This window comes from Lepisma saccharinum, chromosome 24 (genome assembly GCF_977018435.1).
Source record: "Lepisma saccharinum chromosome 24, izLepSacc3.1, whole genome shotgun sequence".
In the NCBI taxonomy this organism is placed as follows: domain Eukaryota; kingdom Metazoa; phylum Arthropoda; class Insecta; order Zygentoma; family Lepismatidae; genus Lepisma; species Lepisma saccharinum.
Genome location: NC_139252.1, coordinates 58,486,296 through 58,503,331, shown reverse-complemented (window position 1 = coordinate 58,503,331; position 17,036 = coordinate 58,486,296). Strand labels below are relative to the sequence as shown.

The 17,036-nt window shown below is 37.2% G+C and overlaps 1 protein-coding gene across 2 annotated transcripts in view; it reads left to right on the top strand.

Annotated features, from left to right (window-relative positions):
• The window catches only part of LOC145978227 (spermatogenesis-associated protein 20), a 161,122-nt gene that overhangs the window by 21,095 nt on the left and 122,991 nt on the right, over nt 1-17,036 (top strand). Inside the window, exons 4-6 of one of the 2 annotated variants that reach the window (XM_083110699.1) lie at nt 2,560-2,706; nt 13,280-13,612; nt 16,137-16,316. In XM_083110699.1, the coding sequence (XP_082966825.1) occupies nt 2,560-2,706; nt 13,280-13,612; nt 16,137-16,316 (660 nt within the window). Of the gene's footprint in view, nt 1-2,380; nt 2,525-2,559; nt 2,707-13,279; nt 13,613-16,136; nt 16,317-17,036 lie in introns of both variants that reach the window. The other variant, XM_083110700.1, reaches the window with a different exon arrangement.

Here is a 17,036-nt window from a genome sequence, read left to right as displayed (position 1 = left end):
AAAATCAAATCATGCCGGGTCCAACGAAATCCACAATCTGCTCTGGAAAGCCCCTTTGAGGACAGGCCAGAGAAATTGTTTACAATGTTGCAACACATTTGCGAAATCAGGAGTAGTTACATAAACTTAAGTATAATGTTGTAGAGTCCACAAGCGCCGCCATGGGAGTATCTAAATGAATGGATGGTTTGTCAAGTTTTACAAGAATTGGATTGATTTGTTGTTTTAAGTCCACTTTATGCACAGTAAGGCTAATCGGGACTGGACCTACAGTTTAAAGTGGGATCCAAACCACTATGTGCCTCCACCGGGAATCGAAACTGGGACCCCTTGATTACAAGCCGATGACGCTACCACTGCGCCATCGGGGAGGCCAAGTTTTAAAAGAAGGAAAAGAGTCGTTGGAGAAAGGTGAGCTGAATTTCTGTACTCCGAGAGGTAGAAAACAGCCCAGGAAGAAGCGAATACAAATTTCGTTGAAAATCCTCAGACCATTCCGCTCCCTCCAGGTTACAACACTGCGAACCAACGTCGCTGCGGAGAATGGAGTGGGGAAATGTGGTGCGAGATGCGCAACAGCTATTTGCAGCATCTTGTTTATAAACTTGTCAAGTTATAGAGTTCCCAGGTCTCTTCATCAAGTTCAGCATGTCATCACTCATTCTGATCATCGTTATTAGCCAAAAGTGGCAGAAAAGCAGCACTAAATAACAAAAATCAATTCAAATCAAATCAGATTATTCCTTTGTTTTACACCTATCTGATTTTACCTTCTTCACTCTCTCCCAATGAGGCTACATCATGTGGTAAATGCCTGGGTCTGTTTAATGACCTTTCCTGGGAGGAGGCAGATGACTTTTCTAACTTCCACCCTGAAGGTCTGTTATTAGTTTTAGAAGTTACCTCTAAGGGCAATTGCTTAATTTTAGACATAAAAGTTCCGTACCCATTACATTTAATTTAAGTGACGATTAGTGGTTGGTTTCAGAGGTCGTGGTGTGGAGTGGTTTGGGCATCACTATATGCTATGTGTTAATTGACAGCTTGTTGTCACTGTTCGAATCTAAAAGGGGTAATCCTTTCCTGCCTTTCCTGTGAGTGAGATTTGACACCAAAGTGAGTGCCACTTGGGAAAGGAAAGGGAAGCTACTCCCTTAACATTGCAACACATACACAACTTCCATAGTGATATAATCAGTACCATACTTGGCAGCTTTTGTTAGAGGCTTGGTGAACCCCAAAATCTCTCCATGCAGCGACATCGTTGAAAAAATTCTCCACCTCCTCAGGAATTGAACCTAGGTTTCCTGCATGATTGTCATGCAGGGGCCCCAGGTTCAAATCCCAGCCTGGACATGATTGTTCTTTGCGAGTGTCTTTTCATCAATGTCGTTATATCATCAATCATCATCATCTTTGTGATTAGCCAAAAGTGACAGAAAAGTGAAGTAAATCAGTCAATCAATCATAGTGGCATGTCGTGCCGCATAAGCCAGCATTCAGTTGGTTCATTCTCAAGTAACTAGCAACACATGTTGCCCTCATTTCAGTGAGAAGTCTCAAATACACCCACGGCAAGGGGGAAACAAGAGGTATGTGCTAAAGGTATCATCAAATTTATGTGTACTTTGCTAAAGAGAAACGTTTCATTTTGCCAGATTCAAACTTAATCTTAACCCTCTGCTAGGCATGTCATTTTCCGTTATATACTTAGGCACATGGGGTACATCTGTCATCTAAGGCTTTAACTATCTTTAAGATACATTAAGTACACTACAATTCTCCTCCATGTGCCTAAATATGTAACAACGAAGCAGTGTCATGTTCACTTTCAGTCACATGTTCACTTTTGTCACTAATATATATCCAAATGCACTTCCTTTCCTCACTAACCATGTTCCGTAAAACATCTGAATCTCCTGTATGCTCTGTCTTTCAACCCTTTGATATTTTTCTTGTTACATATTTAGGCACGTGTGGGACAATATCTCCAAGCATGTGACTGATGTTAACTTTATACTATTATGTGGCTTAGAAGTGTAAAATATTACGTGGCTTAGAAGTGCAACAGAACAACACAGCTAAGCTTTGAACGAAGACAAAAAAGAACATGAAGCTACACAAAAGCAGTCGTATGTAGTATGCATATCGATGGGGGACACTTGTACTCCACATGCCTAATGGAGGGTTAAACATCTTTAGGTCATGGTTAACCTAATGGTACGATTGCGAGACATCAATGAACAACCATACATTTTAGAAACAATCCTGGTAGAATAAATCCCAAACCCAACCTAACCCAATCCAAGATGTATCTTGCATTCTTGTTTAAAGTGTCTTAGAGCGACACCAACAACATTGTTCTCTATCATCTAATTAGGCTACTTCTGGAAGAGGCGGATGGCCCATGAGCGTCTTTCTGACACCCGATCTGAAGCCTGTGGCCGGCGGAACGTACTTCCCTCCGCATGACCTGTGGGGAAGGCCCGGATTCAAGTCTGTACTCCTGACTCTGTTGAAACAGGTAATAATCTATGATCAATTTCTTTTCGTTCGTAGGCGACCCGTGGAGGAGGCGGATGGCCTATGAGTGTTTGGCTAACTCCCGATTTGAAGCCTGTCCATGGCGGAACGTATTTTCCTCCCGATGATCGCTACTTTGGGCAGCCTGGCTTTAAATCTCTGCTTAGCATTTTAACCTCACAGGTATCATAACAACACAACTGTGTAGTGTGTGCATATGGTGACTATCTCTAACCAGTGCTTTTTTTATATGCATAGAGTAACATGTGTTTATAGAGAGATACTGTAAGACCTCAAATTCTTTGCATTTAACCATGTTGCCACATTTACTAAGTTATAATAAAATTACTATGCCTTATTGTGGTGGTGTTTATGTACTTATTTCAACATTTTGACTAGTAATGAATACTCTTCATCTTAAGAGATTGTTAATATTGTAACATAGCTATGATCATATTACTCTTGAGCATGGTGGAAAATTAAAATGTTAAAAACATAAAGAGCTAAATGATAAGAAGTAGGATCTTTATAAAATCTAGTGAGTTTATCAAAGTAATATCTACTGAATCACACCACACTGGGCAAATGCTCCAAGGAAGACACCTAGCCTATATTTTTTGTTGGATGTATGCATTGCTTACATTGTAGAATTATTTCTCTTGTAGTTCTCAGCTGTTACAAGCAAAGAACACAGTGTTTGTTGTATCGTATTGATCCACCTTACCTTCATGCACCTTGAACCATTCATTACTTGAAAATTACAAAGACTTGTGGCCTAAGGCGACTTTTACGTACACTGATGGCTCAATATGTACAGATGGAGATGGCTGCATCTTCTACATTCTGACACATAAGGAAATACAACTATTCACTTTACCACTGGACATGTCTGTATTTTAGGCTGAGTGCTATGCCATGTACCGAGCATTACTTTACATTTTACAAATAAAAATTACCCCTTCATTAATCCTCACTGATGCATTGAGCATCCTACAAACATTGTCGAGAACAGGTCATGCCACTTACAAACAAACAACCTTTCCATGCTTGATTTTACACATGATGCAACAACTCTGGCAGCAAGGACGTGCAGTGATTTTCACTTATATTCGTGTGCATAGTGATCTAAATATATACCATGACATAGCTGCTAATGCTAATAGAGCAAGAAGCTGGGAACACATAACACCACTTTGTCTACCCTAAACAGATGTTTGGAAGAACCTTGGGGTTAGCTGGGAGGATGGTCTTATGGTTTAACATGGTGACTATGATGACGAGACAGATGGGTGATGCTTTGCGAAAATTTTGCTAGCTGGGGAGATACCATCCTCCCTGCATCCCCCCTCACTTCGACCACTGGTAATAGTCCATAGTAACACCATACTTGTGTAATACAGTACAGATATTTAGTAGTCCCCATTCTTTACCTGGTTTCCATTGACTAGTGGTCATAAAAAGTTTTAATTTTCATACAGTATATTGTTAATCCCTTGGAATAGCCTGCACAGTATGTACTAAACTGAAAGACTTGGTGTTTCATTAGTACATACACATGTTTGTAAGAGTACTGTATTGATCTGCTATAATTTTTAACATGCTGCAGATGAATGTTAATGTTTATATAGTTGTCGTCCTGAAAGCAACCTCACTTTACTTCATAGAAAATTCCGAAAGATCAGTTTTCCCCCAACAACCACATGTCAGGTCCACGTGGAGTGCAATAAATCGTCCCCTGAAACCTTTCCCACCAATAGCATCCGTCCAAGAAATGACAGCTCTTGTCAAGTCCACTTGGACTAAATGAGATGTTGCTAATTCAGTTTCTTTAGAGATTTCTAAACACCAGGTTGCGGTTCTCTATCTTTGCTAGGTTGTGTTATTGTGTTGTGCTATTTTTTTATGCAATATAAAAACCTTGGGAGTAAAACATCTCCAGTGAATGTCTAAACACTGCAGGCAAAAGTGACGACAGCGCTTTGCCGAAAAACAGGTGGTGGCTCGAAACGAGATACAGGTCTGGTCGGCTTCCTCTGGGGTTCTGTCAAAGATGCCGAACTGGCGATACGTTCAAGACTAGCACTATAACTCAAAATGTTAAGGTAATTGCACAAACAATGTCACAATAAGGTGCATAGAAATGTTGTTGTAACTGTGTGAGACCCAATTTTTGTTTGCTATTTGCGTGTGGAAAGAGTGCTTACGTCTTCATGATGTGAAATTTTTATGCTGAACAATTGTGCAATTTTTGTTCTGCTAAAATGACTAACCTTTACATACACATTTATCCTAACCGCCATCATGGTCATTTACTTAATAACTATTTGTGTGATTCTTGTTGTGTGTGCCGCCACCTTTGTTTAACTTATACTAAATTACAGTACTAACTACAAATACATATTCATTTTAATTAAAGAAGGACAAATATGAAATGTATACCAATACAGATAAATAAAGCCACGTATTTTTGGTGAATAAAAGATTAAGATTTTGGATTGAAAAACTGGCACATTTTGGGATCAAGATCAGTATATGAAATGGCATTTCGATGTTAAAATTGTGAATGTAACCATAAATATGATTTAAAAACTACACTTACTGCACAAAATAAACATTTCCTTTTCAATGAAACTTGTCTGTAGTTGTAAGAGTATTAAATTTATTCCTGTGTAAAGGGGGTCCATTTTTGCTTCTCAAATATTTACAGCAGAATTATTATATTTTTTGTGAATTGCATAACTCAGGATAATTCAGACTTCAGAAAGTGTCTTAATTACATGTTAGAGAGTTTATTTCGCAGTTCATTTTGCATCATTTCGTGACAAAACGTGGTAGGAAGATGTTCCCACGCTTTTCAACAACATGAAACATGAATATTACAGTGTGTTATTTCACATTTTTGTTTCCGTCAAAAATTAAAATGCATAACTCTACTGATCAAACATACCAACGTAAATTTTACAGAACTTGTTATCTAAGGAGATGAATTTATTTTTTTATTTTCCCTATGGAATGTATGCTATTTGGAACTGCAGTTCAGTGTTATTTTTCACAGTTTGGTGCAAAAAATGTTTCAAATAATTTTATTATTATATGTTAATATAATGTTGTATTCTACTCATTAAAAATTCATATTGTATAAAGTATCATTAAGTTTACAATCAACCCAGCTTGCTGTCACCAAGGTGATTTAAATCAGGTGATTTTTTAAAATGAAAATCACTGATTTAAATCGCTTTAAATAAATGATTTATAGAATAATGTGCAAGTATTTTGTAGATATCACAATCGCTTTTGGTGAAAGTACATTAATCTCGTAATCATTTAATGGCATTTATTAGGCTCTAAGAAAGGAAAATAAAGGAAATAAAATACATGTACTGATTTTGTGAAGCTCATAGGAAGGATAATGTAAACACACATTTCTCTTGATTTATAATTCAATGATTTTTATAGGCAAAAATAGCAAACATTTTGTGTAGAAAAGTATACAAAATATTAATCATGTTAATCTTAAATAGTGTCATTATCATTAAACTGTAAATAAACATGGCAGCTGATATTTTTGAAACTACAAAGTACCATTAAAAAAATCTTCAAAATTCAACTGCAAAGACTATAAAGATATTTAAGTCAATATTTTAAGTTACACTTGTAGAGCAGATCCAGAATGTTTATCACTGGAAAAGAAGTTACTGAAAATTACTATAGTTTCGTTAACACACACAACAAATATTTCCATGGTAGGTTCAGTAGAAAAATGTTTATTTATTCGTACATATAATTTTGTAATTGCTTTAATCAAACTGTTCAAATATTTTACAGTGCTGTTTACTAGAAAAAGCCTTTCTATAAAAATCACATATCTATATATATGGTGCCAAAAAACATACAAGCAATTTTATGCATGTTTTTTTAAAAATAAAAAAAAATATTGATTCAAATCAATAAAATCAACAAAAATGATTTTTTAAAATAAAAATCATGATATTTATCCATATTTGAATATTTTCAAGTATTAAAATAGGTATATTTCTCAAGTGACCTATAATTCTGAAATGTTCTAATTTTATTTTGGGCCAAAAATTCTAAAATTACAATTTTTTAATGTCGCAGTACATGAATTATCCTATTTTTGAACTAATTTGCATAATTATGATACCTTTGCAAATACAGTATGTAACATTTTTATTCGTACACACAGATTTTCAAAGAAAATGCTTTATTATCTGAAAGGAAATACACTCTTTTGAAATTGTTTCTTTACAATTCAATAACTAATATCATTAGGAACATAAAATCTTACCCAAATTCTGTATAACCAATGACAATAATAAATTAAATGAAACTGAAAGAGAAACATGCCATTTTTTGTACAACTTTTCTATTCGTACACTTAATACTATAAAAGAAAAAAGTATATTCAGAGCAAATTGACTGTCAGTTCTAACACTTTGATGCGTATCCTTTGGCTTTAATTACTGCTTGACACCTGTTCTTCATAGAATTAATCAGTTTCCGACATGTTTCAGAGCTTATTTTATTTCACTCGGCTTGCACAACAGTTTTCAACTCTTGTTTGGACTTGACGCTTGCTTTATGGACTCGCCTCTTCAAAATTGCCCATAAACCCTCAATGGGATTTAAGTCTGGACTTTGAGCTGGTGTTTGTAGTAGTTTGGGCACATTCCATATTAGCCAATTCATGTCATCTCTCGCCTTATGCTTACTGTCATTGTCTTGTTGGAATCTGTAGATAGGCGGCATGTCCATTTTTTGGGCACTCTGCTTTACGTTGTTCTTCAATATGCCCAAATAGACATATGCATCCATGATATGTCTATAAACTGGATGGTACCAACACCTTTGGACGACATACAGCCCCAAATCATTAATGACCCACCACCGTGTTTAACTGTTGGAACTGTGTTAATGTGATAATTGTCTTTATTTGATTTTCTTCAGACCCTATTTATCCCATCTGACCCGTATATATTAATCTTGGACTCGTCTGACCATATGACACGATCCCAAAATTCCTGGTTCTTGTGGATGTGTTCTTTCGCGAATGAAAGTCTATTCCTGCGATTCACCTTATTTACATACGACCTCTTTCGTGGTATTCTGCCATGATATCCATGCTTCCACAAGGCACGTCGGACAGTTTGATCGGACATCATCCTGCCAGAAACATATTCTACTAACGGTCGTAACTGAGGAACACTTAGTCAGGGGTTTTCTTGCACTCTTTTTAAAATAAAGTGTTCATCACATTTATTCAACCATCTCTCTTTTGGTTTTCTTGACACATTCTGTGTTGAACCTTCCTCTCTAAATTTGTTTACTATGTATTGAACTGTGGAGTGTGATTTATTGACTGTTTGTCCAATTTTTCTTAACGAATAACCTCTAAGGGCCAAATTTATAATAACATCCTTCAGATCGGAACTAAGTTCCTTCACCTTGCCCATTTCGAACATGCTGAAACACACTGATAGATAGACGATAGGCCTACAACAATACCTATGCCAGCATTCTGCTTCACAGGGAGCGCACCTGCATGTTCAAACTTGTTACGAAGTTGCAAACTGCACGAAATTGCCCGAATAGCGGTGGCGCTGTATGCGAGGAAGATTGAAACTCTTGCCTGTACGAATAACAATGTTGCATGAAACAGCGTGTTTTTCACTTTTCGTTCAAATTATATACTCTGTTTATACACTTTGAACGTACATTTTTATTGACATTTGTTGGTGAAACCTTCATTAACATTAATTTCCAGGTACATATGAAAATGATTATATTTACTAGTAGATATGACATTTTTTCTCGGAAATTCTATGTGTATGAATAACAATGTTGCATACTGTATGGCTACCATGACATTTGCTTCTACATTGCAAGATGTTGAAATTATAAATAACATGTCTTTTTTACCTGATCAAATTTAATTATGTTTTATGACAATTTATACTGTTTTAAGAGAAACTGCATAGATATTTAAAATGTACATAATATATTATTGGAAATTGTATATTTGAACTAAATGTGGTGGAAAAGAATCAAGTGCACCCATAACCATTGCACAGCATATTATTGGAATTTTGACAGGATACATGAAATTGTAATATCATTTTATCTAATGAAATATTTGTTGATTATGTCACAAATTATGTATTTTGGCGTCAGTACTTGTATTTAAATCAGTTTCAATAGTATGCTTTTCACAAAGTGTTCAAACTTCATTCTAAATGTTTAAAAACAGTTCAAACTCAATAGTTTTATCATGTGCTTGTTAGTGATTATTTGTGAGGAGCTGGTAACATTGGACTGGTTGATGATTAATGGAGGGAAAGAACAGATCCTTGAAATTTTGTAGGCTTCTGGTTTTAGCCTGAAACTAAAGAATTATAATAGAGAGGTTTGTTCTACAATACTAAAATACATTCTTATGTCAAGAAGAAGGACTTGTGATATCAAATAAAGCATGATGAGCTGCTATACTTATCAATTCCTTTTTTATATGAACTATATTAGTGGTGATGCAATGGAAGCCTGAAATCGCCATCTTTTGAAAACATACAGACAGCTAAGTAGTATCCATAAGCATCCTTGTGCACAGATCATGTTCAATGTTTATATTGGCAAGATAGGTGCTCTTTAGTAATGCATCTGTATAATGATTAATATATTTATCATGATTAAACTTATTACAAGTGAATTATCAACTTTAAATGTTTGAAGGCTTACCATATGTTAATACTAATAGGAACAAAGTCTTATCCATAATAAATAATTATCTTATTGAAGGTTTGTGACAGGTTACTCAAGAAATGATTCAATAGAGGTTTAAATCAAGTATATCTTTATTATCTAAGATTTGTTAGACTACAAATGTGAATTATTTTTCTTCATAATTTGTAAGTGTATTTGAAACTTTGCTAATGTATACAAATACAGACTTTTAGTTTAGACACTGTTTAAATACATATATACTCAGTGCTTTTTTACAGTGGTACAAAATGGTACACCATTCTGGTACATTTTTATAAGTTAGAATAAAACTAATAACTTTTTATTTTAATGAAAAAAAATGTGTGTATGTGTGCTGCGTGAAATTACATGTATGCAAAATCATTTATGAATGCATCACAATAGTTTGAGTGGTTGGAACGACTTGAGATGACCGGACCCCTCTCCGATTTTCTTCATATTTGGCATACTCACTAATTGAGGCCTCCTAATCGTGAATCTGAAATTAAAAGTTGTCGGAAACATCTAGAAATTGCAAAATAAGCGAAAATAAGGCATTAGTTTTCGGAATGGAAACCATCGATTTTCGCGAAATTTTTTGTTTCACAAGCAAATATATATATTCCTGATACTACCACGACACCAAATTTTAACTATGTTTGCCTAACCTAACCACACGTCAATGGTTCATGGGGCTAGCGTCAATGGTTCACAATTATTTGCAATTTCTAGATCCTGATACTAGCATGATACGAAATTTTAACTATGTTTGCCTAACCTAACCGAAATTAACCTAACCACACGTCAATGGTTCGTGGGGCTAGCGCCAATGGTTCATGAGGCTAGCGTCAATGGTTCACAATTTCTAGACGTGACCGACAAATTTTAACTTCAGATTCGTGATTAGGAGGCATCAATTAGTGAGTATGCCAAATATTAAAGAAATCGGGATAGAACGTAACAGAAACTTACTTTCAATGTTTTCCAGATACCATTTCCACAGAATCCAATGTTGCCAAACTATAGTCCACACTCCACATGCTCCTCTTCCTTGCCATTGTCACTGTCACTTTCTTCTTCTTCCTTGAGCTCGCCAAGTTTAGGACATGCCCTCGCGCACATATATACGTCCCCTCCTTTGGCAAAACTCCGAAATCACCAAGTTTCTTAATTAATGCCCGTCCTTAATCCTCCACACTCTACCTATACATTTGGACAACATTAACAAACTTTCCACTCCTCTCTGCAGCCATTGTCAAACGATCCTTCTTCTCCAAGTAAGAAAGCAATAGTGTGGCAATGCTGTAGAATCTGTGGAGTAGCTCATTCCGAGCGTCACATGTGCATGTCATCAAATATGACCTCCAACCTTCTATGTGAAGAATTATCGCGGTAATGTAGAAGCTATCCAGAAAACTATCTACACGTGACCAGAGCATGTTAACATGAGGTACTTCATGCGGACAACATATGTAGTAAGTATGAGCAGTACTATAAACATTGGAGAGCAGTCAAATATGAAGAAAATCGGAGAGGGGTCCGGTCATCTCAAGTCATACCGAGTGGTTGTTAGGATGAAAAATAACATACCAACTTGAATAGTAGCAGAACCTCTCTTCCCAGAAAGAAAAACACTGCATACACATATAAATTTTCGTTGATTTGGCAATGGGCATTCTTCTGTGAAAGCTCTTGTGCTACTTAGTGTACTAAAACTCAATGAGCTTTTCATTGGTGAAATATATTCTAAGATGTATCTATTCACATACTGGACCAATCAGATGTCTTCGTTCCATAAAGTATGATACCTATAAGGCAGTGTAAAACAATTACCCAAGTTCCTATCACATCTTAGTTCTCAAGGATTGGTGTGGGGTTGGCCAAAATCTTAAGATTCCCCTGTTATTTTGGCAGAATCTGATTGGTCTATTCATCTTTTTAATTGAACCATATAATTGAGCAGCTGCGGTGGGTTTTGTCTTGTGGAAAAACCGTGTATCCAGAAATTTATTTTATGAAAGCAGAGGACTTGAAGTACCTTTATATTCATAAAAATAATAAGTCTATTTATTGAACTATTTGATTGGTAATATTAAAGGTAATTTTACCTATTTATTGAACTATTCGATTGGTAATATTAAGGGTAACTTTACCAATAAATTAATTCACTGATGTGCCTATATCAGCCAATACACATAGTAGCAGTTATTTTGCCCCATCTATACTTTTTATTGAAACAGGCATTTTTAGAATTACATGAAGGTGACATTTGTAAAAATCTTTTTTCCCTCCACTTGTGGAGTAATTTTTCTTGTATGTACGCATTGCTTGCATTGTAGAATTATTTCTCTAGTAGTCTATGGTTGCTACAAGCATAAAAACACATTTTTTTTGTTGTGACATTTCAGGAGAACACACACGCCCTTCATCAGACATTTATTTTTAGTGTGATTAAAGATACAGTTACAACAATGGTTACAAATCTTTAAAAATAATCAGTTTTACAATGGATCTTGTCAATGTTACATGGTTGGAATGTAGCAACTTAACTGTGGAGTAAATGTTCCTCCAATGAGTATCATCAGTAAATCAGCAGTTGAGAAGCATGTTTAATTCAACAGCTTTTATTGTCATTATATGTTCAACGTACAGGTGTCCCAGGTTTGAATCCCGGCTTGGGCATGGGTGTTCTTTGTTGGCAGGGGTAGAGAAATACAGGGTGCCCGGTCATCATGGTGCCTGAATTTTCAAATTCACAGTGCTAAATAAGATGTATATTTTTAATATTTTGAGTTTGCTTGTGGAAATTTACATTAGCTTTTTTTAAAATAACGAGTAGTGTTTTTTTAATATGTGTGTGTTTTTGTGTAGCACGTGTACCATTAAATCAGAATAATAAACAGGCCATTATAATTTTTTTTTCACTGTTGCTAGCCGAATTCTAAAATCTGCGGCGATGTGGTAGAGTTGGCCATATATTAGAATGTATTGTATCGTTGTTCATGCTGGTACCAGTTGGGCCTTCTTTAGGAAGGCCACCCTAGCGCACTTTTGATGCAATCTTGTATTAATTAATAAATTAAATGTGTTGAGATCATATTTCAAAATGTGTAGCTTTATCTCAGTTGGCATCATGACTTTCTTGGGCCATATTTGAATATAAACCTGGCTCCTGAGAAAAAGGGGCTATTGTCGGAATTACTTTTAGTTTTGTCTACCCCTGTTTATGGGTGTCCCGTCATCCATTTCATCATATCATCAAGCATCTTGATCATTGTGATTAGCCAGAAGTGGCAGAAAGGCGATGTGAAATAACCTAATATCAATCAATCATTCAGTTTATACAGGGTGCTCGGAAATTCCCCTTACAAACTCCTAGGACAAGTAGAGGGGACTGAGTAGACAATATTTGGAATGTCCGGAAACCAATGTGTCGGATGTGTCTGTGTTGGATTGCAACCGGGTAGGCAGTACATGACGTCAGAAGATCACCTGATGACTTAAAGTGTAATCATTTATTACAACCATGTCAAATGAGGTGTTACGTAAGGTACAGAAGTGAATGACGTGTGACTCAGTCCATAATACAAATTTATTTGTTAACAATGCCAAGGGAACAAAAAAGAAACGTACTATTCATTGATCAACACCTGTGTCGACAGTGGAACGCAACAATTTGTAGACATCACGTGCCATCAGTTGATCTGACGTCATGTACTGCCTACCCGGTTGCATACCAAAACAGGCACATTCCACACATTGTCATGGCGTTTCCGGACACGGGTTCCTATTCCAAATATTGTCTACTCAGTCCCCTCTACTTGCTCTAGGAGTTTGTAAGGGGAATTTCCGAGCACCCTGTACGTTCAATCCAGATTACCCTAGATCAAATCATCTAGTTTAGTTTAATGTAATGATGTTAATGAGACATTGTATGAAATATCACCTTCTTTATTTGGGGTTGGTAACTAGAATTTTAATTTTGTTTCTTTTCTCATTCAAGTGGCAGAAAAATAGCCAGAAGTTCATCGATTCGGGATCGCAAATTCTGGAGGTGTTGAAGAAGACCGTGGTGCTGGACGAAGCCGAAGCAGGCCCCACGGTGCCCGGGCCCGAGTGTTGGGAGAAATGCTTCCAGCAGCTTTCAGGCAGCTTCGAGACTAAGTTCGGAGGATTCGGGCAAGCCCCGAAGTTCCCCCAGCCAGTCAACTTCAACTTCCTTTTCCACATATACGGAAAGGAGCCCAACACCGAAAGAGGGAAGAATGCCCTGGAGATATGTACATACACGCTGAAGATGATGGCAAAGGGAGGAATTCACGATCACATATCTCAGGTTTGTTGCATTGGTGCTCTTATCTATATACTAACTGACCTCCATGGCAGAGTGGTTATCACAGCATGCTATGAAGTCAGAGGTCCGGGGTTTGAATCCCAGCCTGGGCATGGGTGTTCTTTGTGAGTTCCGCTTCATCAATTTCATCATTTCCTTACTCATTTTCATCTTTGCGATTCGCCCAAAGTAGCAGAAATTGAAAGTAAAATAAACCAAATCAATCAATCCATCATTCTTCATAGACTAGGCTTGTTTCAGATCGTAGGGAACACAAGCATGTCTGTTCACTTCTGTTCTTGATCAGTACAACTACTAGAACAGTGGTGTATTCTGAAAATTTGACCTGGTTTACTGCTACAATTCTTATTTATTGTATGTTAATTAGATATTATGGAAATAAAACACCACTGCAGGCATGCAAGAAAAAGTAAACAAGATAACATGGGTGAATACAGTACTGTACTAGAACTAACATTTTCACATTCTTTTTGGGGATGGAACATTATCTACTGGACAGGGATGTCGGAACTTATTTCGGAGGAGGTGGGAGATTTCTTTTGTTCTTTTTTATTACCAATGGGTACTACTTTCTGGATGTGCTTGTATAAGGTGCCATCAAATGAAAAGATCCATTTCCATGTAGAGAGTTTTTTACTGACATTGACTACACATATTCGCCATATGAGGTAAGGCACTTATCCCACTTGGGTACCAACTGATGAATGCCTTGGTACAAGAAGTCCTTGGGTTGTGAGGCAAACCATTTTGTCACTGCAGCCTGCAGATCTGCATCCAAAGCATAGCGGCGTCCTCTGAGGTGTTTCTTCATTGGGCCGAAAATGTGGAAATCACATGGACTCAAGTCCGGAGTGTAAGCACTTCCCAACCGAAAGAATTCAACAGGTCCTGCATTTGAATGGCGACATGGGGACTAACATTATCGTGCAGTAAAATGAAGCCTGTGCTGAGCTTTCCGGTTCACTTATGCTTTTATTGCTGTCCGCAGACGATGCAGTGTTTTGCAGTATGTGTTGACATTAATGGTGAGTCCTTCTGTCTTGAATGAGAGTGTCAATAGCATTCACTTTCACATCAATGATGTACTTGTCAATTGTCCTAGCCGCGAATCGTCCTTTAATGTGTTGCATCCAGTACGAAACTGTCGACACCATTTCCTCACTGTTTTGTCCTGTACACATTTTGTCACCATATACAGCCTGCATTCTCCGGTAAATGTCTGCTGGATGCATATCTTCAGCATGCAGAAAGCGTATCACTCCACGCTGTTCTTCCATGGCCACGTCTGTGAGCTGCTCCTCTATTGTTCCATCACACAGCACCACATTTCACCTAGAGGGGAGCAAGAGAAGTGATTAGCCAATGACCCAATGCCACCTGAGTCAACATTGCGCATGTGCTGATCCACTGCCACTGACATGTCACATACACCGATGGGTATACACAGCACCCAAAAGCACTGTCGCAGGTAACATGTATTTCAGGATATTTTCCGTTGGACCTTTTCATTTGATGGCACCTTATGGAAGCATCTAGAAAAAAGTTGTTACAAGTTTGAAATCTTAAGCATACATTGCTTACTGTAGTGGTATTTTTTTTACTTTTAAATGCATAAGGTAGCTTCACAGCATTTATTCAAAGCTAGAATATTTACTGTGCATGATAAAATAAGTTTTCTTTCAAGACCTGAATTCCCAGGCAATCTGTATTGACTGAAAGAGAGAAACTTCTACAACATGGAAACATTTTCATTTTGCAATGTTACCATTATTATAGGTCCAACCCAAAAGTGCCAGTAGGGTCTGTTCATTTGTCATACCAAAAATTAGTATTCCTGTAGTTTCTCCTAAATATTCGAACATATGTGCATAACCTTATGCTGAACAGAATGCAGTGTGATTTGCAACTTTAGCATTCATAGTTTCCGGGATATTAAATATTTGATTAGAGCAGGATGTAATTTCAAATTCCACCTTAAAATGAATCGTCCTCATTAAGATTAATATGGTAGAAACAGCTTGAGCATCATTCCCTGTGCATATAGCTCCAAGCCATGAAGGCACATTTAGGGGATGTGGGGGTTGAGATCCACACATTCTCGATCTTGGCCATTTTGGAGGTGGTGTGATCAGCACCACACTCTACCCACCTTTACCCCCTGGTTTTGCCCCAGGTAACCAGGTAGGTTGGAGTTGGGTGACCCCCAGAGTTGCTTAATGCACCACCCCTGGAATCGAACCTGGATTTCCCACGTGGCATGTAAGGGTTAAAGAAAGAAATATGTTTGACCAGAATACATAAAATCAAACAATCTTGTGAAAAACTCCTTCTGTGATAGATTAAAAACTAAGGTCGTATTTGAAATCATCACACCCAAACAACATAAAAGTCAACTGTTTTCAGGCCTGTGTAATCTTTAATCTTTTGTACCATTTGGTATTTATGTTGGATTTAAACACATTTTCCTTAAATATTTACTTGTTTGTATGCCAAATGTTTATTGCAGGGTTTTGCAAGATATTCCACTGACGACCGGTGGCACGTACCCCACTTTGAGAAGATGCTGTACGACCAAGCCCAGTTGGCAGTTGTTTACACATCAGCATATTTGGCAACTAAAGATCAGTTCTTCGCAGATGTCATCAGGGACATTTTGACATATGTGTCAAGAGATTTGAGCGATGAAGTAAGTTCACTTTCTGGGATTTCTGCATGTTCGTTCTTTCATAATCGTTTTTCATATACATGTAGAGTGTGATTTTTCTTGTATGTACGCATTGCTTGCATTGTACAATTATTTCTCTTGTAGTCTAACATTATTAATAATAATCCGTGGCTCGACAGCCATCGAAGGGCCTTGGCCTATCTCCCGACTGCCAGTCTCCATCCTACAATCCTACGTAGAGGTGTGGAGATCTTCAACTGGTAATGGGCTGACGTGGGGTCAGCACGTTTAACCCTCAGCCGTTATAGGAAATTTTCCAGACCAGATTACGCTACTCACTCCTAGCTTCCCAATTTCCTCATGATGGTGGGTTGCTACCTGTCTTATACACAGGCCGAGAACCCAGAGACTGAATCCAGGTGGACTCGAACCCATGCCGTCCCGCAGTCAGATTTCAAAGCACAGTGCCTTAGACCACACGGCCACGGAGGAGGACAGTGTACTGTTATTACAAGCATAAAAAACAGTTTTTCATTGTGACGTTTCAGAAGAACACACGCTCCCTTCATCAGACAAGAAAAACTGTGTTTTTATGCTTGTAATAACTGTAGACTACAAGAGAAAGAATGTAAAGTGTGGTTTAAGATAACAATGAAGTTTTTTACTGAAAGAAAGGAAAATCATGTGGCTAATTTTAACATACTGTATTTTAGTGATGTGAAGAGCAGCTAATTTACGAAT